At 28.4% G+C, this 25,672-nt stretch overlaps 2 protein-coding genes across 2 annotated transcripts in view; both read right to left on the bottom strand.

Moving 5' to 3' along the window:
- Positions 1-22,446, bottom strand: part of LOC107445505 (dual oxidase 2) — a 78,332-nt gene extending 55,886 nt beyond the window's left edge. Inside the window, exons 1-4 of the mRNA XM_071183538.1 lie at positions 22,305-22,446; positions 2,627-2,806; positions 2,358-2,536; positions 345-549 (exon numbers count right to left, since the gene is read on the bottom strand). Coding sequence (XP_071039639.1) covers positions 345-549; positions 2,358-2,536; positions 2,627-2,705 — 463 coding nt within the window. The 5' untranslated portion in view covers positions 2,706-2,806; positions 22,305-22,446. The remainder of the gene's footprint in view (positions 1-344; positions 550-2,357; positions 2,537-2,626; positions 2,807-22,304) is intronic.
- LOC107445513 (vacuolar protein sorting 25) lies at positions 5,245-15,352 on the bottom strand. Its single transcript, XM_071183539.1, has one exon. It carries the CDS (start codon positions 15,110-15,112, stop codon positions 14,579-14,581), a length of 534 nt encoding a protein of 177 aa, XP_071039640.1. The 5' UTR covers positions 15,113-15,352; the 3' UTR covers positions 5,245-14,578.
- Positions 22,447-25,672: the final 3,226 nt, after the last annotated feature.

Raw genomic sequence — 25,672 nt, 5'->3', positions numbered from 1 at the left:
CTCAAGGCATGGATGTTTCTTTGTGTGTTGTGATGTGGCCCACTCTATGAAAAAAGTATCCGCAGCAGTGTGGCGTGAGTAATGTTTCTCGCTTCCGTAACTTTGGTTCACAGGTGCTCATCGGGTACACTTCCGGCATCTTCTATGCCTGCCGTTATTAAAATAATAATAATAATGAAACTCAGGCTAAATTAAGAATTAATTGTCTTTTAATCAGAATCAATGAGAAATAAAAAAGGATATTGAAAGAGAAGATTTGATAATAATGATTACCTTAGTTTTTCTGAAAACTTAATTTGTTGATTTGTCGGATTAAAAATAAAGGAAAGAGTTCAGATACTCACGAAATTTTTCTTTTTTAATTTTACTGTCAGAAATATTTCGAGAAGGTGACAAATAAGACAAAAATTCTTCATTTAAAACCGGATATAATCCTTCCTTGTCCATAGTTTTCAAACATCCATTTTGAAAAGATCTTAAAGCATCAGCTTCGGATTTTGTTGTTCCATAAATAGCACTTCCATCTATCCAAGCAGTAGCTCCATTTAACTGCAAAAACATAAATGCTTCTCTAAATTCAAGAAAACATTTCGACTTCAACTATTAAAGGCAAGAAAATGTTTCGAAATAATGTCATTAAATGATGTACTCAGTTAAAAAAAAAAGTTGACGCTTCTTTTAATTTAAATTTCTATTAATTATTTTTCAAAATGTTTTTGAAAGCCATATTTAAACAGCTCGGGTGTAGAAAGGTGGAAACGAATATTGAAATAAAAAAATATTTAGGAGAAAAAAATCTTAAATATTCCCCCCCCCCTCCTCCTTTACTTTTATTTCTAGCAAAATCCCAGTAAGACCTATATTTCATTATTTACTTTAAACACTGATGAGACTTTAATTGGTAGGAACAATACGAATTTTGTTTTTCACTTTAGCAGAAATTGTGATCCCTGTATTTCAATCATTTCGAAGTATCAAAACCCATTCATATTATCTGTAACCTCCATATCTTAAACAGTTTCAGAAGATCATTGCAAATTTGGTAATCCATAATATAAAACATTATATAATCCCAAGCTGTGCAATTATAAGACATATTTAGATAAAAAAAATTTAAAAAAAACACTAAAAGATAGATTACAGGAATTCTATTAAGTTCACTGTCAATGTTTCGCTTTGATTTTGTAATGTTCCAATCCATTAAAAATTTATCTTTTTTAAAAATTTGACTTTTGATACACTAGATATTAGATATACATGAAAAATGTTTTTCAATTATCTTTCTCTCTAGCAAATATGATATCACAAATTCTAAACAAGTTAATTACGATAACAAAAATATACCTATTACATTAATAAACGTCCTTTCGGAATTTATTTTAATCAATTCAAAAACTCTATTTAGTGGCGACTCGCACAATTTTTGTATTTGTACATAAACAGATATTGTCTACTTTTTCACTTAAACAGAACTTTCACTTAAGCAGACACAAGTTAAAAGATAAATATTTCTTTTCATCATCACATTCATTTAGATGTAATTTTGCCCAAGTAAACTAATTAAATATTAAACATTGTACAAAATTTTGATGAAATTATCGACTATCTGCGCATACCCAACATTTAACCATACCTCTGCAATGATTGTAGATATCATCTTACATTATACCTCATGAGAATTTCCTATATTTATCATAATCTAAATTTTTTATAAACATGAATAAAATTATATTTTTGCATTGACATATGGTACAAAGATATTTCAGGCATAGATACATGTTAGCAAAATTTTTACTAAAATATTTATCAATTTGGACATTTTATGTCTGGGAGGCAGAGAAGAGTTGCCTTTTCTTACATATGTTTTACTTTATTAATCAAACCCAGAAGCGATTATTGATCTTTTGGGTCCTCCCATTAAAATCAAACTCGACATTGTTGAGATTGATTTACATTTGAGTACGCCCATGATTGATTTGCTTACCTTTTTCAACATTATAATATGCTACTAAAATCAAATTAGAACTTAATACTTTACCATAATGACATTAAAACGTTAGGTATTAGTATATGAGCCGTTATTTTTGGAGTTAAACTATTTCAAACATCCCGAAACATCTTAAAAGAATTTTATTTTTACTGTGATGTAAGTAGTTTATTGAATTCTTTTTTTTACGATTTTAATAATTATTGTTGCAGTTCGATGTTAAAATGTTCACCCAAATTAATTAATCTTTAGCAATATTTATCTTTTTAAATTCATTCAATCACTAACCCTTAAGAATGTAAAAATAAAAAATGGATGTATTCCATTTTCAAAAATAACGGCACAAATATCAAATTTCTCCAGATCTTACTTGTTTTAGTCGATTATTTGGAGATTTCCCACTCTTTTTGTCGTATCTGGAACGAATAAAAGGCATTTGATTCAATCCAGTAACTTTAAAATCATGCTCCGACGGTATATCTACGTTGAAATAAGAAGGGGGACAAGACGGTCTTCTCGTATTTACGAGTTCTTCTGTTACAAACAGGCCTAGTGGAAGGAAAAAACGTATCTATAAAGAAAGCAAAAATCCAATATGAATATTTAAAAATTACACTAAATGAAATAAACATTCCTCACCAAAGAAAACCATAAACACATTCCTTCCTGTTTCTGAAGATACCGTTGTATGTCCATCGCATGACAGTTTTTCTTGCATGAAACTTTCGCTAATTTCCAAAGGGTTTGCAGAAGATATATTATTAGGTTGATAGACTCCGCCTTCATAGGCTGACGGTAATAAGCGTATCAAAGTACTTTCTAAACAGAGAAATAAAATATGAAGAATACATAACGTCATAGTAATGGAACTGTTATGTACAAATGGTGCGTATGAAAAAGTTCGATGAATGGTAAAATAAAATACAATACCTCAAATTAACATACACTTTTAACATCGTCAATAAAAACTACTAAAATGGATCTATGAAAGCCTCTTTTGAAATTGATTCAAGTACAGATGAGGAATGAGTGCAATTGCGACAGATCTTGCACTTACCTAAATCTCCTGAATGGTCTGTCATTGATAATTCCAAATTTCACAAATATCCGTTGGTGATATTGAAACGCTTGTCTAACCCTGCAGATCGACATAATCGAAACAAACGTGGTTCCAGGGTTTCCTTTCCATCAGAAAACTTTTAAATCAGTGGTAAATTTATTTTCTCCTCACCGACATATGCTTCGTATACGAAAACAAACATTGCAAGACTATCCAATTTGTAAGAAAATTATGTTTGTTCGTAGCGCTCCAAATCATTTTGATACAATATCTGCCTCAATTTTTTACTTGCAGTTCATGCATTGGTCTGCCCCTGCTCATCGCGGGATTTACAACTCGTTTTTATTTGAGATACCCTTTCAATCACTAAACTTTTTCCCCATTGTGTAGATCCAGGGTTAAAGAGAAAAAAGAAGGGCTAGTTCATAGAGCTGAAGCTACGATTTCCCTCCTCATGACGTCACGCCGCACACAGATCTCGTAGATCGCAAGCAAAGATATATGAAAACTTCGCATCATTGTCTCTGTAAAAATAAGTTCGACTTTTTCTTGATATTAGCTTTCAAACTTTATACAATTAGCACATTATTTCCGTTCAAAAACATAGTTTAAAATTTTTTTCTTGGCCATAATATTAAATTAAATACCATTTTAAAGTAATAAAAATATTTTACTATTTGTCGTAAATAACGCTATAAATACTTTATTCTAAAATTTTCAGTTTTAATTTTTATTGGTAAAAAAATTAAAGCATATATCGACACTTTGTTCGATAACTATAGTTTGTAAAGTTGGGTTAAATTTAGAATCCTGATTTTAAAATATGCTGTTTATGACAATTTGCTTGTACTTAATCATTAGGAAACACCAACCTTCGCTAATTACTGAAACAGAATAATAATTTAGGTTCATAATAATGTTAGAAATATTTAGAATAACTACATTAAAAACTGTGTAATGAAACTAGGAGAATTTTAACTATTAATTATTTATACTTTTCATTTTAGCTCTCATTTTCCTTGACTTTATCCAGTTTTTCGCCTGCCTTTCTTTTTGAAGTAACAGGGTGGTTTCAATTTAGAGGGCGAATTCTTATAAAAGTTCTGAAACGAACCACAGATCAACACTTTGCGTTTATTCAATCTTTCTTGCCGAGAAGAAATTGTTTGTAAAGAAAAAAATTTACTCTCGGTATTGCAATAGATTTTAAAATCATTCTAATCGGCAATCCAAGCAAACGATTTCTCATATCATCTTCTTTCAAGAAATGCTTACTGCATATTTTGTATTAACTGGGTCATTTTGTTTGCAAGGTTTAAACCATTATTTACATAGTTGTTCATTTACTTTAGGGAACACATGAGAAATTATATTTTTTCTTTTTGTATTTCGATCAGAATTTTTGCTACTTGCAATCGCACAAACTGGCATTTCGTTAATAATTTTAAATTTTTGTAATTCACAGCAAAAAACTGAGGAAAATCATTATAGAAAACAACGAATGTTTTGGAATATGTCACAAAAAGGAATGTTCCAATATTAGCTAGAGCTAGTTAGACAGAACGCCCGCCCCGTTCTAGAAATAAAAATTCAAGCTTTGCGCCGCCTTGACGTCACAGGTAAAAATCGGAGGTTTGGAGCGGCGAGAGATTCTTTAAAGGAGTGAACTAGCCCTTCTATTTTCTCTTTAGCCCTGAGCAGATCACGCAGTTCTTTGAAGCTAAAGTAAAATGTCCTTAATTTGGAAAATTTTCAGTTTAGATACGAAACTTTTAAGTGGTTGGAGAAGTGCATGCATAATTTTTACCTACGATACATTATATATGTAGGTGTTAGTGTTTTTGTATTAATACAAAATGTAATTTATTTATAAATAAATAATAGTTTTGGTAGTATAATATTGAGACTTTCTTTGCGAAACATCTTGAGAAATACTAATAGAGTGCTGCAGACTGTTGTAATTCCACATGTACAATCCCTCAACACATAATATCCAAGATGTGCAGTAAAAAATTTACTTTAAAAACTTAAAATTTTTGAATAAAAACTTTTAACTCAAACAATTTCGGAGGAAAACAAATCAAAGCTAAGTTTTAAGATTCTGGTAATATTCAGCAATCATTACCTTATTGCTCATTTGCGATTATGACTACGACTAGTATTAAATGCCCTTTTCATTTAAGAAATAGAGAGAACATGAATTTAAAAATCCATTTATTTTCAAAGAAAAAAAATATAAAAAATAGCAATCTTTTTCAAAAGCACGCAAAAATAATTTTAAAATTCACAAGTTTATCAATTTAAAAAATTATAATCAACTGTAACTGTCACAAGTAACACAACAATATCACTATTAGGACAGAATAATTAAGCAATTTGAAACTGTCATAGAAAAGTTAAATCATCACAGCTAAGCAATCTCAAGAAATACATAAAATTAGAAAAACATTCAATTACAAAACAGAAAGCTGTTGGAAAGAAATTCGAAAATTTCTTAAATGAAATTTACGTTTAAGATGCCAAATATAGTAATCTCAAAATTTATTGTCGCTTACGTCGATTTTTTTTATAGCACATTTATTTTTTAACAGCCATTACAATCTCATGTTACAAAATTTCTGCAATTATTGATAAAACGCAGTTTAAACTTACTTGTGTTTCAAGTCTAATATTATCTTTTTTACGATTCTTAATTATTAGTAATGAGAAATACATCAAGATAATATCTATATCATCTCCAAATTAATAAAATTACAACAGTTTTCTGTTGGTAAGCAAATAGATAGTAGACAGTACAATATTCTTAAAAAGCTCCTATTTAATTACAGTAAGACCTCGATTATCCGAGCTAATTGGGACCGCTAATACCTTGGATATCGGAAATCTCGGTTAATAGGAACCATGTATAAAAACCCTCCGTGCTTGCGAATTTAACTACTTTTAGAATGTACAATGGAACGTACAATGGAACAACGTACAATGGAACGTTTTTTAAATGATAAAAAAGTAAACATATATGAACTTATGTTTCACAGATAAAAAGACTTATAAAGGAAATCAACTCTAGTAGTAAATTTTAAAAAGTAAAATGGAATTTTTTTTAACTATATTTAGTTAAATATCGAAAGACGCATTTTCAAAAATAACACAAATATCAAGAAAATATTGTATTTTTAAAATTTACATGATTAAACTTGCAAGTCACATGACCACTGTTAGCAAAGCATTCATGGATGTTGTCTTCTCAGGGTGTAATATTTCATGGAAGTTGAGTGCTTTTGTGGGAAATAAGAGCCTGTAACGCGGACAACGAACTAATATGTGTATAATTTCTTCCAAGCTCATTTTGGAGAGGAGAAAAAAAAATTTAGACTTCGTTATTGCCTCGGTTAACAGAAACCTCGGTTAATCGAAGCTCGGCTAATCGAGGTTCTACTGTACCACAGCCACAATGAGAATAATACATATATTGATATCTTGAAACAGAAGCAAGTTGAAAACAAAAGGAAAGTAAACATGCGTTATGCATAAATTAGATTTTAGACAAGGTGAATAGTCTTGGAAAAATACTGGTTAAAAACTTATTCTACAATAAGAAATAAAATCATTATGTTCAAATCTCATTAATTATAATGATAGAATATTGCATTTTTTAAAATAGTATGTAATTTATATAATGACGTTTGAAAGATGCTGCAATCAAAAACAATACAATAAAAATTATACAGCAATATGAAGTTTTGTTATCATTATTTAAACACTCAGAAAAAAACTTAACTAATTTACAGGACTTTACCACATCGAATTAACTTGTTTTCAGGATAATTTATCTTACAGAGTAACAAACCAGGAACATAAAAAAGCTTATATTGAACAGCTGCCAAAAGACAGTTTATTTAGCTATACCGATTCAATTAGTTAATTCCTGCAAATCTTAAGAAATTTAAATTTCTCCATTCCATAAGTCAAGCACCCAGTTTCTGCATTACATTTGCATGGGAACTGTAATTGCTTAGTTGAAAAAAAAAAATCTAAGTAAAAACTTTTATTTGGTGAGAACCAGTGGGAGTAACGCAATACAATAATGACGTATTAAATAAACGAGATATTGGTAGCTTAAACAAATTTATAAATAAAGGGAAAATACATATTTTTTACAACAGAATTACCTTATTGTTATTACTCAAATGTTAATATTATGCACATAAAAGCTATTGACTAAATATGATACTGCAGAAATTTGATCCATTTAAGTAGCATAATATTTATCATCAGGCAGATTCTAACAAAGTATCTGTAGAATCAAAGTTGGGAAAAGGTAAATTAAAGAGAAATTTCTGATAAAAAGTAAATCCAAGTTGGTAAATTAGATGGGCTGAGATGTGAATTTTTTCAAATTCCTAAAAAGAAAATGAAATTTGAAGAAAGAATGAATATATATAACTAATAGTTATTACTTATATAATTCTAATTTCGTTTTTTCTTTTTAATGGGCCTCTTCGTGAAATTTTTTCACTCAATCCTGTAACTCATGCAAGTAATATAAGTCAGCAACCAATTGGCAAATTTGTTTGGCACTTAATTTGATTAGATTTTTTTCTTTTTCATAAATTTGGCAAATTAATTGAGCATAATTGTTTCAATAAGCAACATAAATGAAATATATAACTATCAATCCTAAGTTTAAAAAAATATAATTGAAAGCACATTAAGATATTTTTATACAAAGATAAGAATATGTATCAGAAAGGAAACAGGTTTCATAGAATTCAAAATGACGCCATTAGTTTCAAAATAATTTACAGAATTAGACTTGCATAATTTTTATCTCCTAACTAAAACTAAACTCAGTTATGTGACAGCCCATGGAGAGCCAAGGCCTACTTGCCCAACCCAGTACTTTTGAACTTCTCAGTTTTTCAGGGGTGTTGGAGCAGGTGTTTCTGTTGGGTGGTCTTCTGAACGTGGTACCCCGTGTTTAGTCTCCAAGCATGCTCAGTACTTATTTTATCAACCAACTGAAGGGAGGAAACACCATTCTAAAAAATGTATGCCTCAAATATTCTTTTAAACTGAGAATTACGTAATTTTGATTTAAGTATTTTTTATTAATTCATACGCGTCTATAAAATGAGCAAATTTTAATTTAATTTAAAAAAAAAGAAATCTTGCACTAATTGAACAATTAATGAATTAAAAAAAATTGAAATAACTATAATTTACTAGTTGTTAGCCTTGTCATAGCACTAAATATTGTTTAACTTACATTAGTATTATATTATTCTAGACATCATTATATAATATTTTTTCACAAATCAGGCTAAATGAATAAGTTTAATATGAAAAATAAGGTATACAAGAAGTAGTAATGCGGCATAAAGGACATCCTTAAGCAATAAACAGCATTATCTAAAATTCTGCAATTAAAATATCTTCTGTACTATCGAGTTTGAAAAAATAACACAAGACATTGACGAAACTATAAATCACAATTTGTTGATTTAGTTACCAAGTCGTTTTTGAAGCAATGTTTATAAGACATTAATTATTCGTTAATGTGACAATTGACATGAATTATATGTAAATAAGTATTTCCTGAAATATATATTAAATATCAATTAAAGAGACAGCAACACATATCTACCTACAGTTTCATTATATATAATAACAATGCAAATATATTAACTCACAGACTATAATAATATAATAAATAATAGTCACTGTAACAATCTACAATAACACTATAATACTGCGAAGTCACCAGGCCAGAACTATGATCTTGCAAAATTTGATACTAAGCTCTATTGACAGCTCTTATAACATAGATATATCATTAAAATAAATTTTCTTTTAACACCTTATATACCAATAACAATGTTATATGTATCTATGACTAGAATAATAAAAAAATTATTCTGTAATGTATATTTAGCAGTAACACTAGAAAGATTGAACATTGCTATATAATGTATTTTATTTAGTAGGGTTGATAGAAATATTTGATTCAACAGGACACTGGCTTTTCAATTATATGTAGACATTAGTTTCTCAGATAATTTAATCTCCTTATCTCTATAAATAATAATTATAGATGTGTTGAAATATACTTGAGTTTTTTTTTTTTTTTTTAACAAAATTGCAGTCTTTGATACACTAAAGGGTACCTTATACCCAAAATTAACAAGGGTTATGGAATACCTACCAAAATACTTAAGAGGCCATTTTTGCCCTTTTCCTCATTCTTAGTATAAGGTTCTACATATATAAATACAGAATCTAATAGGGCTAATTATATATATATATATATATCGCTAACAGATAAATGATGAAATAAGCACTTAAAATAAATCAAATAATGAAAAGCTAGAAATACTCAATACTTTCAATAAGTTATTTTTCAAATTACAGAGCAACAAAAAATGAGAGAGGCTAAAATAGCCCAATTCGTCTTTCTAGTGTTAAAACCAAATAAATCTAAGTTCAAAACTGCATTAGAAAATCTATACTATCATCAAATTATATTTGGTACCCAATGATTTAGTAAATATAAAAGATAACATAATAGTAAGTTATAAGAAATTCATAACTGAACATAAATTGATCAAAAGCAGGCATTTCTATACAATATAATCATTTAAGAATAGCACTTGAAGCACAAAACAATTTGACACTTTAAGGACTTGCATTTAATAAATAAAGTAACAAGTTAAAAAAAAAAAAAAATTCTTGAGATACATAATAAAGAAGAAATAATAAAATAATTGTATGCATCTTAATAACATATTAGTAAGATATTCACTGTTGGTCTAAAAGTAAAGTTTTCTATATTTATTTTGCAGCTATTTTACCATATAAACAGAATTATGCAACACAAAAAGTATGCTTGTTTTTCTTATGTTAATGTTAGAAACAATTTTAAAAGTTTCGAAAATCAGAAATTTAATTATAGAGGACAAGAACATTGTCTGACAGGACCTATATAGCAGCATATTTAAATAGTAAGAACAAATTCGTTATTCTTGTAAGGGTTGGCATAATATAAATCACAAACTTTTTTTAAAAAAAGCATGATATAAATCATACATATTTTTTATAGGGTTGCTGCTACTCAAATGGAAGAATAAAATTCTGTCTTTACTGGGTACATTAAAAAAAAAAAAACATTTCTGCCATTGATATATTTGTTTAATTAATGCCAAATGGAAAGAAAAAAAAGAAAAGAAGAAAAAGAAAAGAAAATCCTGCACAATGTGTTCTTTGAAAAGTGCGTTCCGTGAAAAACGTTGGTGCAAAAATCACAAGCTCAGCATTCCCCAAATCAAACTAGACTAACTGATTTTTCCAGATTTGGCTCAAAAATGAAAAATTCCCCAATTTTTATTACATTTTTCTAAATCCACCGATATTCTAGGTAGCATAGAAACTCTGTTTTTATACAGTATAATTTATAAATATGTTCTTAAAGTCAATTATTATTTTTTTTTTTTGAAAATCTGATTTCACTGATATTGAAGATTTTTTTCAGAGAAATAAAGAGAAGGGAAGTAATAAGAAATTTAAATTATAATTTTTCATTAGATGTAAACAAAATAATTTGAAGTTCAAAAAACATAGATTAAATATACTCATTCAGTAAAATGTATTAAACATGTAATTAATAGGTACTTGTTTCGCCAAGAGTAATACAGAATAATCAATACGTTATGGTTCTTGACTTATATTACTTTATTCTTATTTTAATATTTGACAAATTGCTTCCTAGTCTTTACAAATTTATGAGGGCGCTGACTTAAAATAAAAGGTTTTATTTATTTTAGAGATAAGTTTGTGATAATTTAAACCACTTTACTAGGAAATATTAAGCTTCCTTCCTTACAATATTGTTTTAAAGTAATATTAAGTATTATTAATAATTATTTTCTTAAATCCTGATTCTTGCTATCAATGATTGATCACAATTAGGAGTGGGCGATGGAAGAAATTTTATATTGTGATACATCGTCTGTTAGACATCGCGATATAGCGATGTATCGCAATTTGGCATATGTTAAAAAATTATCTATCAGAAATCTTTAAATTAATCAAAAATAAATAAAAGGAATAAATCTATTATAAAACAAAATCTCTTAAGTAAAAACAAACCAAATCTTTATTTTAATTTTTTTTAAAATTAAAAATGATTTAAGATTTATTGGTTTAAAAATAATAATAAAACTAACAAACTATTTTACATACAGGCATTAAAAATTAAAAGAAAAAAAAATGAAAGTGAAAAAACAAACTAAAGAAATGTTTACTTTAGTAAAACATTTTTTAAATTATTTGTTGAAAAAAACCTCGCTTTTTAAGCATTGTTAGACCTTCTTTAATTTATTTAAAATAATAAAGTTGCACTAACTAATGGTCTAATTCCATACTTAATGAATGTAAAAATAATTTTAAGTTTTTTATTTATTTATTATTATTTTCTTTTTTGAAAATAAAATTGACTAAGGATTTATTTGTTTAAAAATGAAATTGTCAAACAAATTATGAAACAAAGAAGTATTGAAAGAATTTTAAGAGAAATTAAAAAAAACAAACTTTTAAGTACTATTGTTAAATTATTATAAAGCGTCAAAACATTGCTTAACTTTTGATTCATTTAAAAAAAAAAGTTTGTTTCAACTAATGGCCAATTTTTTAACTATTAAAAATGACTGAAGATTTGTTTAAAAATAGTCAAATGCTATCAAATTATTATACTTACATGCATTAAATAAATTTTTTAAAAAACTATCTTTTTAAAAAGAAGTTAAATGCAAAATTCTCCCTTTAAATTGTACAGCTTAAAATGAAAAATAATAATTAAAAATAAACAATAAAGAATCTCTTTCATTATTCATATTTGCTTTTCATTTATAGATTGAGTTCAGAACGAAAATTTAAGATAACAGCGATTGCGCAACGATCACCAAGTAACAGTAGGTCTACTAAAAATAATTGACAAGAATCGTTAAATCCCGACAGAAAAAAAAAAGAAGAAAAAGTGACGAAATAATGCACAATGAAACGATCGCTAAGCAGCAAAAGTCTCACCGAAAATAATTTACAAGAAACGTTAAATCCTGACGAAATAATGTGCACAGCGATCACAAAATAACGTAAGTCCAGCTGAAAATAATCTTCAAGAAAAGTAAACTTCCAAAGACAAAAATGGCGCATAAAGAAACTACGCATAGCGTTCTATTTCAACTCCGATCTTCGCACGAAACCGGGAGTTCTGACTCAATTCGCTTTTCGTTATTCAACATCACGAAACTAACATAGTCTTCGTAGCTAAATGCTATCAACAGGTTCGCAATTAGACGAAATCAAAATGGTCTTCGTTACCGCAGTGACAGCCTTATGGAGTCTCGCATGTTAAATCGTTAAACCGAACGTTGCCTTGTATGACGGCTTAAGTCAGATTTCTGATGCATCGCCTAAAACGAGAGTCACCCTCGGTAGCTGAAATCAAATTTCTGATGCATCACCTAAAACGAAAGTCATTATATCGGCCTGCCGATATATGCATTAAATCGATATTTTGCGATGCATCGATTTACGGCCCAGTCCTAATCACAATATTACCTTATATAGTTTCCTAGGAGTAACTAATAATTAAAACTAAGTAAAATTAGTAAAGATATTGTAATTTTAAAAGATAGCCAATGAAGAAATATGTGCTTTAACATGCAGAAGTAGACTTAAATATAAACTGCCTTACCATAATTTTTGGGAATTTCACAAATCTAAAGAATAATCAAGAGGAAAGATTGCTATCTCTACAAGGGCTAGAATACTCTATTTCACTAGAATTTTTGATTTCCAAGTTAAATTACCTTTTTTCACTGTTTTGAAACGTTATTCTGTTCACAGATATATATTTATTTTCAGCTTAATATTTATCATAAATAAGTGATGAATGAAAATAAAATTACATTTTAATAAGATTTTCAGCAATTGGAAATAATCATTCCCTTCCTCAAGATTATTTAAAAGTTTGCATGGATTTATTGAAAAAAAAAAGAATTTGTAAGAAAAATTGAATAAGCTAGCATATCCTACGTAAGAATGAAAATAAGTCTACACTTTGCAGAAAATATATTTAAATTGGTCTACCATAGGGGTGCACAACCTGCGGCCCATCGACTGCTGATTTGTGGTCCGCAGGAACTTCTGTACGCAACAAAAAAATTCTTCTAATTTGTTTTTTGTTTAAACAATATAAATTTTCTTAAATTAAAATAATTAATTCAAATTTATATTACTCAAAAATGCCTATATTTTTTGCACTTTCATTCTGTATGCTTCTTTTTGGTTAGAATTTATATCGCCCCTAATATTTATGTATATCTATATATATTTGATAAATTATAGTGAGAAATTGAAAAAGTTTTTTGAAAAAAGTATCAGTTTTTGCTAGTTTTAAATAAATTTAAATAATTAAAAGCATTTAATTTTTTGCTAACATGTTATTAAGTTTACTGATAAAAATATTAAGTACTTAGAACACTAATATTTACATAAAAATCATCATATTTGCCGCTAACATGACTAAATATGCATGCGGCAACATGACTAAATATGCATGCGGCCCTTCGTTAATCTACCTGTTGTGCAAGTGGTCTTTCATTCAAAAAGGTTGTGCACCCCTAGTCTACCAGTTAACAAAATAACATGGTAAATTTTTTAAACCACTGAAAGTAACTTGAAACAGAAATATATTTTTGTATGAGAAGCTTATTCTATGATTGAAGGTAGAATTTTCACAGTGTGATGTTTCTTCAGTTTCATATTTTAAAATAACATAATTTTGCAATATATATTAATTTTTATCATTTATACACTCGATAATACAGTTTTTACAATACCAAATCTTAAAATAACTCCGAAAACTATGATAAGTCTGGCATCATATTGCAAAAGGGCGCAAGAGCTGACCCCTTATGCAGTAAACTCTAACTACCCTTCTGTTGCTAAACTCTATGTAATAAAAATTACAAACCAATACAATAATTCCTTAATAAAATAATTTGATGTTGATACATATCTTATTAAAGCATGGACCTGAAAGATGACAATAATTCAACATTTACAGTTTTTATAAAAAGCTATTATACATATTTTTATTATTTATCGTATATTATTTTCAGAAACTACTGGCAAAGCTTTCAAAATGAAAAAAGCACCTCTCCTGTTCACCACAGAAGTATCATATGGTGGCAGCATACTTACAAAGAAAATAAACAAATGCAATTACTGCTTCATTTAATTTACAAAATCTAGAGTTCTTTAAAGCATACAGAGCAGGCATATAAGAATGATAATAAGTTTGACCTGCATGACAGAATTAGCTCAATAGTTTCACACAAAACTCTTTCAAATTCAACACAAAAGTTTCATTTTGTATATAAATTTGATTTAACATCACAGTTAGTCAACATACATCTAACGTTATTCAGAAATCACATATACACATTTCATTTAACATTTATATGTAGCTTAATTCAAAAAAATTTTACTCCTTCATTATCAGGATCCAAGATTAATTCAGCGTGTCCATCTTGAGCCAGAGCAGCAAGTGCTTTCTTTAGTACACCGGATTCAAGACCTTTGAATTCTTCATTTTCGGCGTCATCACCGCTGGTAATTTCATATAAAGTGCACACAGTATTTATGAGAGCGTTACGCTCGGCCCAATCATAAATTAGTTTTCCCCATTCTTCCGGAGTTCGCCAAAACACGTAGCAACGCTGACGTTGTTTATCAATCCACTCAACATTCCCTTGCTTTTGCAGATCATCAAGAATCAAGTATATAGTTTCCAAGTTCAATTTTCTATTTATGGTTTTATTCGAAAACAGAGGAGATGCCTGAGCTTCGGTAATATCCAATACATATTTCTTGTTAATCTTGTGATAATCTAATATCAGATGCTTCCAAGCTTCAAATTGTTTAGCTTTGGTATCAGAATTTGGTTGAAGGGTAAAAAATGGAGGAAAACTGTACTGCCAAGGCCATTCAAAACTTGTATCAGCCATTATTTCAACAGGAAAATGACACTAAAAATTAAACAAGGGAGCGTATAACATAATATAAAAAGGGAAAAAATTTCTCTAAGAGAAACGGAAAATCTCTACATAAACAAACGACCAGTTTCTTTTTCTTTTTTTTTCAGTAATCACAGTTATGAGTAAATGGCAAATACGCTAGTGATGAAGTTTAATTTAACCGCGATTGCCAATCGGCGATCAAAATGAGCTACAGATGGCGCAAAACAGAACTATCTAACCATGCAATACTTCACATGCTTTTATCATTAACATCTGGGGAAAAGATCGGTTGCGGTTCCATGCCGTTAGCCCTTCTCTCTTCCCTCTAATCCTCCTTTCAGCTGTATTGGAATATACAGTGATATTTTTCCTCTTCTTAATATTTTTCGTTTTTAACTAATAAAAATACCCTTTGACATTTCCATACTGCTTTATTTTAGAACTATGTTTCACGTATGTTTCTCAGATCGCGTATTCGAGCGCTGCGATCGCCTATTATGGTAGAGATTTACACAGTGGCGTGCCAGCCGGGGGGGCAACAGAGAGGAGTAGAGGAGTACTTCAGGGAAGGACAGGAATCATTTTCACTGCACACCAAGAATTGGAGGATGTGAATTTGGAGATGCAAAAGAAAAATTGATTGGTTAAACATGCATATTCGAGAAGACTCACAGATCTATATAATATTTGTCTTGTTGAATGTTTCGTATGCAGTGAAATTGACCCCTGAATGAAAATACTTCCAAGGGACAGTTTTCAGTGCATTCATACAAACAGCTGCAAATGAGAATTTACTGATGAGATATATTTAAGGGCCATTCTTTTCGCCTATGACTTTTACATATGAATGAGAACCAAGATTTGCGGAAAATATCTTCTCACTAAAAACTTGCTAATCAGGTTCACGATCGCATTCCAAGAAATTGCATTAAATAAAAATGACTCTCTATCAGCAAAAAAGAAAAAAAAATCTCTAATCAAGTTTTTTTTTTTTTTGCATCTGAAAACCGACACTCGCAAATTCTTCACATGTAGTGATAATGGCTCGTACATGCGTGAAACTGATCCTCCCATCTATCGGATGCCTGTCACCTAAAAATTTGCTGGTCAAAGCGATACGAACGTTTTGATAGGATGCGTTTAACGCTGGGATTAAATTAGATTTCCGATTTCAAAGATAATTTTTACCCAGATATTTTATGATTTTTCGTAATCATTTACTTAGATATTTCATGAATATATTTCAGACATAATTTTTTCTCTCACAAATTTATTATNTTATTAACAACAACAACAACAAATCATATAATAAATCGATTAAATAATTAGCGTCTTGCAGAACTTATAATAAAATGTATAATAATCTTTCACAACTTTAAACAAAATGCGAGAATTTTTTTGTTCCAAATTTTTGTGTATTCTTACCCATAATATGTTTAGTACAATTATTCCCGTGTTTTTATCAACTTTTATTTCAACTACCTCGAAATATTTTCAAAATAGTTTAAAGTTTATTTCACACATTCTACCTATTTATCAAAGCTTACTTATTGCACGTAATATTGGTACTTATACCTTTAAAACTAAAAGATTTTAGTGGTATAAAGCTACGAATTTTATCAATAGCAAATATAAAATAAAACAATTAAAAAAATAATAGAAAATGGTAAAATAATCAAAAATGTAACAAAATGTTTGTAAATAATAAAATAAATAGGAATAGAAAGCCATAAATTTTGACAAATTAAATAACCCTTACTCCCCATTAGTTCGTTAAATCTAAAAGTTCTCGATAATATATTTCTAATTTCTAAAGTTTCATAATCTAATGATGAAATTTCTGAATGAATTAATTACACTTATTTAAAAAAACATTCAAAGTATGATTTTTAGAAAAGGTTATAAATAAAGATGTATTTAATTTGTAAACTGCTGTTATTTTTTATTTTAAGAATATTTCTTTTTTCGCAAACTGTTAGTAAATATATAGTTATAAGTGAATCGATTCATTTATAATAAATACAATAATGCTGATAAATTTAATACAAATACTACATTTTAAATTCTTGAAGAAAGATCAAAAATTAAAATAAATAGATATTTTATTTTAGACTTTATAATTGTCAAAATAAAAGGAAAATTCATCCCCTTTCAGAAACAACACTGTGAACTCTGTGAAGGAGGTCTCGACCTAATAGCGAAGAGAGAAAGATTAAAGGATAAACAAAAGCCCTAGGTCACTTTCTTATAACTATAGATACACAACGTCACTTCCTAGGGGGAGAGTCCAAACCTTCAGAATGTTCCAAACAAGTCCAAACCTTCTGATTCACACGACACGTATTCCGAATTCCTCGAGCAGTGCCACTGACTTCTTTTAGGGGCCATACACATTCCATAAGGCTGGCACAGACGCGCGTGTGAAGATACAATTGTTCCCAAGCAATCAAACAAAAGCATAAAAAATAGTAAAACTAAGAAAATGCTATTATTTTACCAAACGTACCATAAGTTATGAAAGTTGTAATGGTGAATTTGCATTCCATGTGATTCGCATATGTAATCGCACGTGAGTGCGATTCACACCTGAATGAGCAGTTTATCATGATTGCATTTTACATGTATATGATATCTAGGTAAAAGTAGAATAATTTTTCGTACCTTTTTCTATAATTTTCTTTCTAAATTCCTGAAATCAACATTTTATTTTTTAAGCTAAGTTTCTGAATAAAGCAATGAAAAAGATAGTTTACAAATAGCTTTATATAATTTATTGATGATTATATACAAACTAGTTTCCTTAAATATACTGAGATGTCATTCTATTTATGTATGCCACCTTTATAGCAATGTCATTTGGTTCGATGGATTTATTCTGTGCAGACGCTATATTTTCCTGAGCCAAAATTGGCAGGGCCGGCTATAGAGTTATAAATAAGATTTATTACTCTATGGGGTCGGCTAGACCTATTTATTGCTCTATGGGGCCGCTAGAACAAAATCGGGACTCAGGCAAACTTTTTTCATCTGAAATTTTATACATGAACGACATTTTTTTAAATATCGAGTGAACTTTCAACTGACTGATGGAAAATTAATAACCTGATTAATGCTTTCACATTTGAATTTTATTTGGTTTGTAATGATATATATTTTTAATTTCGTGTCAATTACATTTTTTACGATTTTTAAGTATTAAAATTAAATATTAAAATTAAACATTATTATTCTTTTTCAACTTAGTTAAAAAATGAAAACAAGAAAATAAAATTAAATTGAAAGAGAATTAAGGGAAAAACTGAAAGAAAAAACTTTTACAATTTTAAAAATACGTTTCGATAAATAATCTCTCGTTTTATCATCATGAAAGTTTAACAAAATTATTTCAAAAGAAGTTATAATTTCTACTTTAGTAACTATTACTTTTCCTTATAAATATTTTGAGAATTTTTCTCCCCGAAAATTAATTAGAAATGAGGAAATTTTGCCACCTCTTTCTCCATTTTAATGTGACATATAAACTTTAAAAAAGCACCTTATGTTTCCCATTATTATGTTAGAATGAAAAATTTCGACAAAGTATTTAATTGGATGATTTATATTATTATTTAAGTATATATTTCATTTTATGTGTGATTTTAATGCGTGATTTTCAATGCGAGTATTAATATTATTTAATGTGCGATTAATTTATATGTGATTAAAAAAACAGATAATAATAACAAATCTTTCCGAAAGTTTGAAGCCGTTAAATAGACGCAAGACACAGCCTCCGGATGGGGGAACTATATTATTTTCTAAATGAGTGACAAGATAAAAAATTAGTGCCTATTTTCAAAAGTAAAAATGATCTGGTCATAACGCATTTTCTATTAAATTTTGTTTCGTCTTATTACGTTGTTTTTCATAACTATAGGGGCACGGTGTTCTGTGCACTGTCACTCCTCAACTTTTAGAATAACACATCCAGCTCTTATACTTTAATTTCTTTCCTTTTTTTAAATATAAATATATTTTGAATTAAGCCTTTTACTTGTTATCACTCTCGACAGCCGCTAACATTGCTCGCGCCGTTGTTTTAGACCTCCAGAGGCTAAATCTAAATATCTAGGGCAGTGATTCTCAACCACTGTGCCGCAGCACTTTTGCGTGCCGCCAAATTCTTAAAATGTGCCGCCAAATATTAGAAATGATGCAATAAAAATTATAATATATATATATATATATATTTACTTTTTACAATTTCTCCACTCTTTAACAGCGTGTACATTTTTGCTGGCGATTGCCTTGTCTCTGACAATCTTAAATAGGTTAAAATAAGAAGGAAGTGTTTAAATTGACTTTGACACACAATTTTAAAAAATGTTGAAATAAGGAAGAAATTTAATGTCTATTAAAATTATTAATTAATAAAGGAAAGCAAGCTAAATATTAACTTTAAAATTACTTTAATATTTTATTAAAGTTAATATAATTATATTAACTTTAAATAAAAGCTAATCATTAAAGTAAGATATGCAATTAACAATTATAAAAACAAATTAACAAAGGATAATTAACAAAAAAATAAGCCAACAATTAATAATTAGCAAAAAAACTAGTTAACAGGAAATCAAAAGAAAATAATAATGTAAAAAAAACAACAGTTAATAACTAAAGAAAACAAGCTAACAATTGGAATCTAGCAAAAAAATAAATAACTCTTACTAACTAATAAAAAATTAGTCGGAAGAAATAATTAATCCCTTAATAAACGTGCTTTTGTAGTACATATTATTTTATTTTGCATTCAAAATTATTATCACACACTATTTAACACAGTGTATTATAGGTAAGTACACAACCTCTAAACTAATTTTTTTCATTGTGTGCCGTCAAATTTCGAAATCGTTAAAAGTGTGCCGCCACAAAAAAAAGGTTGAGAATCACTGATCTAGGGGAAACAGTGCTTGTGGCGAATCTCGAAACATAGTGCCCTTTAAAAAATATTATATTTTCTATTTTTTAAGTTGCAATTAAAGCATGACTTGAAGAAGGAAATCATTTTGGTGATAAAGTAAAAAAACTGTTTTACATATAACCAAAAATTTTGAAAAGAAAAGTAAATAAAAAATAAATAAATAAATAAATAAAAAAAAAGGAAAAAAGGAAAAAAACTGTACTATTTAAAATTTTAATACTCTTGCATTTATGTGTATATTCGATCTGCGTAGATAAAGTCATTACAAAATACTTATGTCATTCACTATCATATGAGATGATACAAAAGTAAAGGCAACTTAATTAATTTAATGAAGTACAGTTACATTTTAAAGTTTTAGAAACATTATATGGTTACAAAAACGTTGCGCTGAGTTTTTTTTTAAAAAAACAATAACACATTTTAGAGATAAATATCTCTCATTATTAGAAATTAAGCTAAAGGAAGCTTTTATTTTACGAAAAAACAATTTTTTGTTGACAGCAACAGAAGCTTCTGACTATACGTTTTCTGATCAAGTCAAATAAAATTCTCGTGATATTATAAATTAATTAAAGAGCTAAAAAATGATTAAAACGAAATATTACACAGCTATTCTAATAAAAGCGTAACAGATAAATTGCCTATTTTGGTTATTTGGGAAAAAAGCTTAATTGCGATAGTTCTACAGCACTCTCCTTAAAAAAAAAGGGGGCTTATGCTTTCTTTTGCAATTTTTTTAAAATATTAAAGTCCTCTAAGCTATTGTTTAGATTTTATTGCAAACAACAATTCGAAAAGAATCAAACTGGAGATTAAAAATATGAAAAAATACTTGTTTTTAAAATTTTTCTAAATCTGTACAGTGCGCAAAATGAAAAAGTGTAAATAAATAACGAACTTTAGGTGTAACTAATAATAAATAACTTTTGATCTAATGATCAGATTCTTTTTTCTTCGGATTCTTAGGAGTCAATCTTAATGGTTTCTGGCTTAACCTTAAATATGCTAGTTAACTAGTATAGACACGATATTTTAAGTAACGAAATCAGACATAATAATATACTTTCTCTGAATATATATTCTTTTTTTTCGACGGATTGGTATATCTGAGATTCAAAATATGGGTTAGCAGTAATCTGGAAAATATAATCATAATAGTTTAAGCAGGAAAGCTAGGAAAAATTTAGACCCCTCAATGTTAATTAAAATTTTTGCGTATTTCGAAATATTTCGAGAACTAGTTAAGGGAAATTTTATCTCACAGTTATAAAATTTAAGTATCTGAGGATAATGTTGTGTAAAAAATAATGTTAAATAAATATTTATTATTTTATCAAGTAATGATTTTAAAATATTAATAAGTAAAGGTTAATAAGTAGGATCATTAGAAAATAAGTTTCATCACAAAAGACATCAATTAAAATTTTAAAAATGCTTTAAGAGGGTTAAGCCATTTTGATGTAACTAAAAATTTATAGTGTCTTATTAAAGTATTTTATTTTATAACCGTCGTTGAACAGCCGACCCAATTTCATGGGTTTACGACTACTTACGTTCAACTCCGTAGCCTTGTAATTTTGAACCAATCCAGAAGACAAGGAAACTCCTGGATCAGTACCCCCAGAGGATTTGTTGTGGTAACATGGAGGACTTTGAGACTCGACAGATTTAACGTGCATCAGTCACCATTTACTACACGGGGAGTCTTCGGCCAGTGAGGATCGAACCCACGACCTCTTGGATATGGGCCCATCATGGCCAGTCATGGACATGAATTATCGCCAGATAATCGCCATGGACATGATAATCGTCAAATTAGTACAAAATGTAAGATAATTATAAATTTGAATTAATTGCTGCTAGAAAGTAAAAAAAAAAACATTCAACAAATATGGAAATTGAATTTGCATACGCATAACCTGCTAAAAAATTACATTAATAAATTTTGAAGCTAATATTTTCAATTAAGTAAACACTGTCGTTGGTTTAATCTTTTAACGAAAAAAAGAAAGATTTATCAAAAAAATAAATAAATAAATCAAGTTTATTGTTGGTTGCGAGGTTTTTGAGATAGAGATATAATGTTAATAATAAAACATAAATAATAAAACACAAAAAATAAAACAAAAAATTAAAACAGAAATAAAAAAACAGAAATAACAAAATATAAATTATAAAATATAAATAATAAAATATAAATTAATTTTGAACTCTTACCAGCAGATCCTAAAGACGGATGCCAGGGATTGTTATACCAACCATCGTAAGTTTGATATTCATGCAAGATTTTCGATATATTTTTTAAAATCCATTCTTTGGCGAATAATTTGCTTTTATGAAGTCTACTTTTGGTTGAAAAATCTGTGGAATAAACAAAAGTTAATACGCTACATGATTCTTGTTTCAGGAAAGTCACTAAGAAAATGAAGCATTTTTTATTTTTATTTTGCATAAATTATTCTTTAAGATCTACAAATTATGAGAAAGTTTTTCGCATTTTAGAAAAACATTTTAAATGCCTTATCGTTACTACGAAACCTTAAGTAATTATTATTTGCATTTTTTTAAACTCTCTTTAAATTATGCAAAGTTGCCATCTTTAAATTATGTAAACTACTTACTAACTAGAATATGATTACGATTCAATTTTGGTACATTAGGCTGCAAAAAACATGCAAATATGTACATATAAGATTGCAAAGATGATTTCACTACAACATTTCATTGAATAAAATCGACTTTTACATTTAAAAGTGTCTTCACTATTCAGAATGAGTAAAATTTTAAGGCAAATTGTTTTTGTAAACAATTTGGCTTCTTTTTAAATTTAAAATAGTTTGGCATTAAAATGTTTAAACCGCCAAATTAATTGATTAAATGAAATCTATGTAATATAAAACGTTTATCATGCGTCGTCATAAAACCTATGAAATTTCTTCTCAAATTGGCAACGAACATCGGGACAGAAAAGAAGCATTTGGGGAGGGAAAAAAAATTAAAGTTACGAAAAATTGAAAGTGGAATGTTACACTACAATGGATGCTTTTATTAACGAAGTGACGCGATGATCCAGTTTTCGACGTTTTTTCTTTTTGTTAGTAAGTTGGTAATGGATGAAAGACTGAAGTCACAAATGTTTCATACATATGAGTGTTAAGAATTGAACTATATCTATGTATAGTTTGATTTTGTGGGAACTAAAAAATAATAATAAAAAAAAGGCGAAAAAAAGAACTGTATCTTTTAGATCGATTGGCAACTCTTTTACTAACAATCACGAGTAACTCATATTGTTATTAAGGTTGAGAGTATTCCTGTTTTTAAGAATAAAGCTTTTCTAAAATTTTTCACCTATTTTAATCGATTTATTTGTAAAATTTGTAAATTTTGATCACGGAAAAAATAAATTATCAAGATCTACCAAAAAATACTTTTCTTTCAATTGCAACTTCAATTCAACTTCAGGCTTTTGATTCCCTTTTTATAATGTGTGATAATGTGGATAAACATTATAAAGAAGCATTGTAAATAAATAAAACACTAAGTAGTAAGTAAATACCAAGTTATTCTAAGCAAGTGCAAAAATTTAAAACATATGTGTTACGAACATATGTCATTATTTTTACAACTTGATTAAGACATGAGTGTTGATTTACGCAACTATGTTTTTTACTCTGACATTCAATCGCAAAGAAATATATGGAATGCTTCCATTCTAATACTGGACCGGGAAAAGAGATGAGGCATTTTTTTCCTCAAAAGGGGAGAAAATCGTAATTTTTCAATGATTTAAATTACTTATAAATTGTTCAATCATTTATCTTACAAAAATTATTACATTTTTCTATATACCATAAAAAGATAATTGTAACATATCCTTTTTATAAATTCTCATGCTGATAAATCCATTGATATAAATATAATTAAACTTAAAAAAAAAAAGAAAAAAAGAAACAGAAATATTTGCTTGCCTTTAGCAAAAAGTTATTTAAAATTATGACGGTATTGACACGTAAATTTTTTATTTAGCCGTTTTTTTACATTTATTTACCAGTAATATCTATTTATCATCTTTTCTTAATATTTTCCTTGGTTTTTATTACTCTTTCGATGCATATTCAAAATTATAGGACTCAAGGACAAAGCGCTGTTAATTTATAATATAAATCATTTTATTACAGTAATCCTGTTATATTAGCATTACGCAATATTTTATGATAAAACATATTAAGTTACCGTGTTTACAGTAGCGTATGCGGTATATAACGGCATAACGTATTGAATGGTAAATTAGTTATATTTCCTTTTGTAACAAATTTTATGTAAAACCTAAACCAGTCAACGCATGCAATTAAAAATAATAAATTCAAAATATCTATTTTAAATTNCAAAAATTTTTGATACATAACATCTTTTGTTTTTTTTTCTTTTATTATGTAAAATTTCATACTTAGAAAAGCTTGTTATCTACTCTTAAAATGGAAACTCAAAATAATAAATTTTTTAAGTAATGTTTCAAAAAAAAATTTCATTATATACTCCTAACATTTAGTCAAGCTTTGTGGTGCCCCCCTATCCCCTGGTGCCCTAAGCACGTGCTTAGTGTGCTTAATGGTTAATCCGGCCTTGTATATAGTACATGCGTAGTTGAGAAAACAATGGATGAAAATCAACTATTTCTCAAAATTAATAAATAACTTACGAAAAAGAACTAATTCACTCTCGTACCTGGCCAAATAAACAATGAAATGAAATCGAAACAAGGGGGAAAACGGAAAGGAAGAGCACGAAAACTATCATAAGAAACATGGGTCAAATCAAACATTCATACTAAAAACGCATGCAAATGACTTGAATGAGTCAGAGGCAAAACCCTGACGCATGCGCTGTGCTGGTACAAATTGGAGAATATGGGTAGATTAAGTTCATTTTATTGCTGGTACAAATTGTGAATCGGATAATCTTCATTTATTATATTAATTAAATCTTTTTTTCTTCAATATCAATTTCAGGTTAATTTTATTTATCTAATTAATCTCAATTTAATAATTTCATTTTTTAATTTTAAATTTGAATGAGAAAACATGCTCATCGCCCCCCTATCGCTCAAAACATATTCACCGCCCCCCTACTGCCCAAAACAAGCTTACCGCCCCTAAGGATACTTCCACCGCCCCCCGGGGGGCGGTATCGCCCCCGTTGAGAAACAGTGCTCTAAAACAACGAGCTGTAAAATGAAGGAATTTTGGCAAATCAATTGCTTTATTACTCAAGATGGCAACAGCCAGAAAACGTTAAAAAAGATATGAAAATTATTACATATGTCAGTTGAAAACATTACAGATTTTATATTCATCTCACTTTTCGCAATTAAGTTGGCAGAATTTAACGTCTAGATGTATTTCCTTTAATTATTAATTAATATCTTGATCGATGCAAATTAGTAAAATAAATTTTTTTCTTCAATCTTTCTCAACAACTTTTTTAAATTGGTTTTGGTTGTGACCACTCTGTTGCTAGTGCTAGGCGAATCGGACGAATGCGGCTTGTACGCATGTAAGAAAATTAAGGGAGGGAGAAGAGAG

Source organism: Parasteatoda tepidariorum, chromosome 7, assembly GCF_043381705.1.
Source record: "Parasteatoda tepidariorum isolate YZ-2023 chromosome 7, CAS_Ptep_4.0, whole genome shotgun sequence".
NCBI classification, from domain to species: domain Eukaryota; kingdom Metazoa; phylum Arthropoda; class Arachnida; order Araneae; family Theridiidae; genus Parasteatoda; species Parasteatoda tepidariorum.
This window is presented reverse-complemented; position numbering and strand designations above follow the sequence as displayed.

Excerpts from the sequence above, each read along its gene's own strand:
- LOC107445513 (XM_071183539.1), bottom strand. The coding sequence starts at position 15,112 with ATGGCTGATACAAGTTTTGAATGGCCTTGGCAGTACAGTTTTCCTCCA.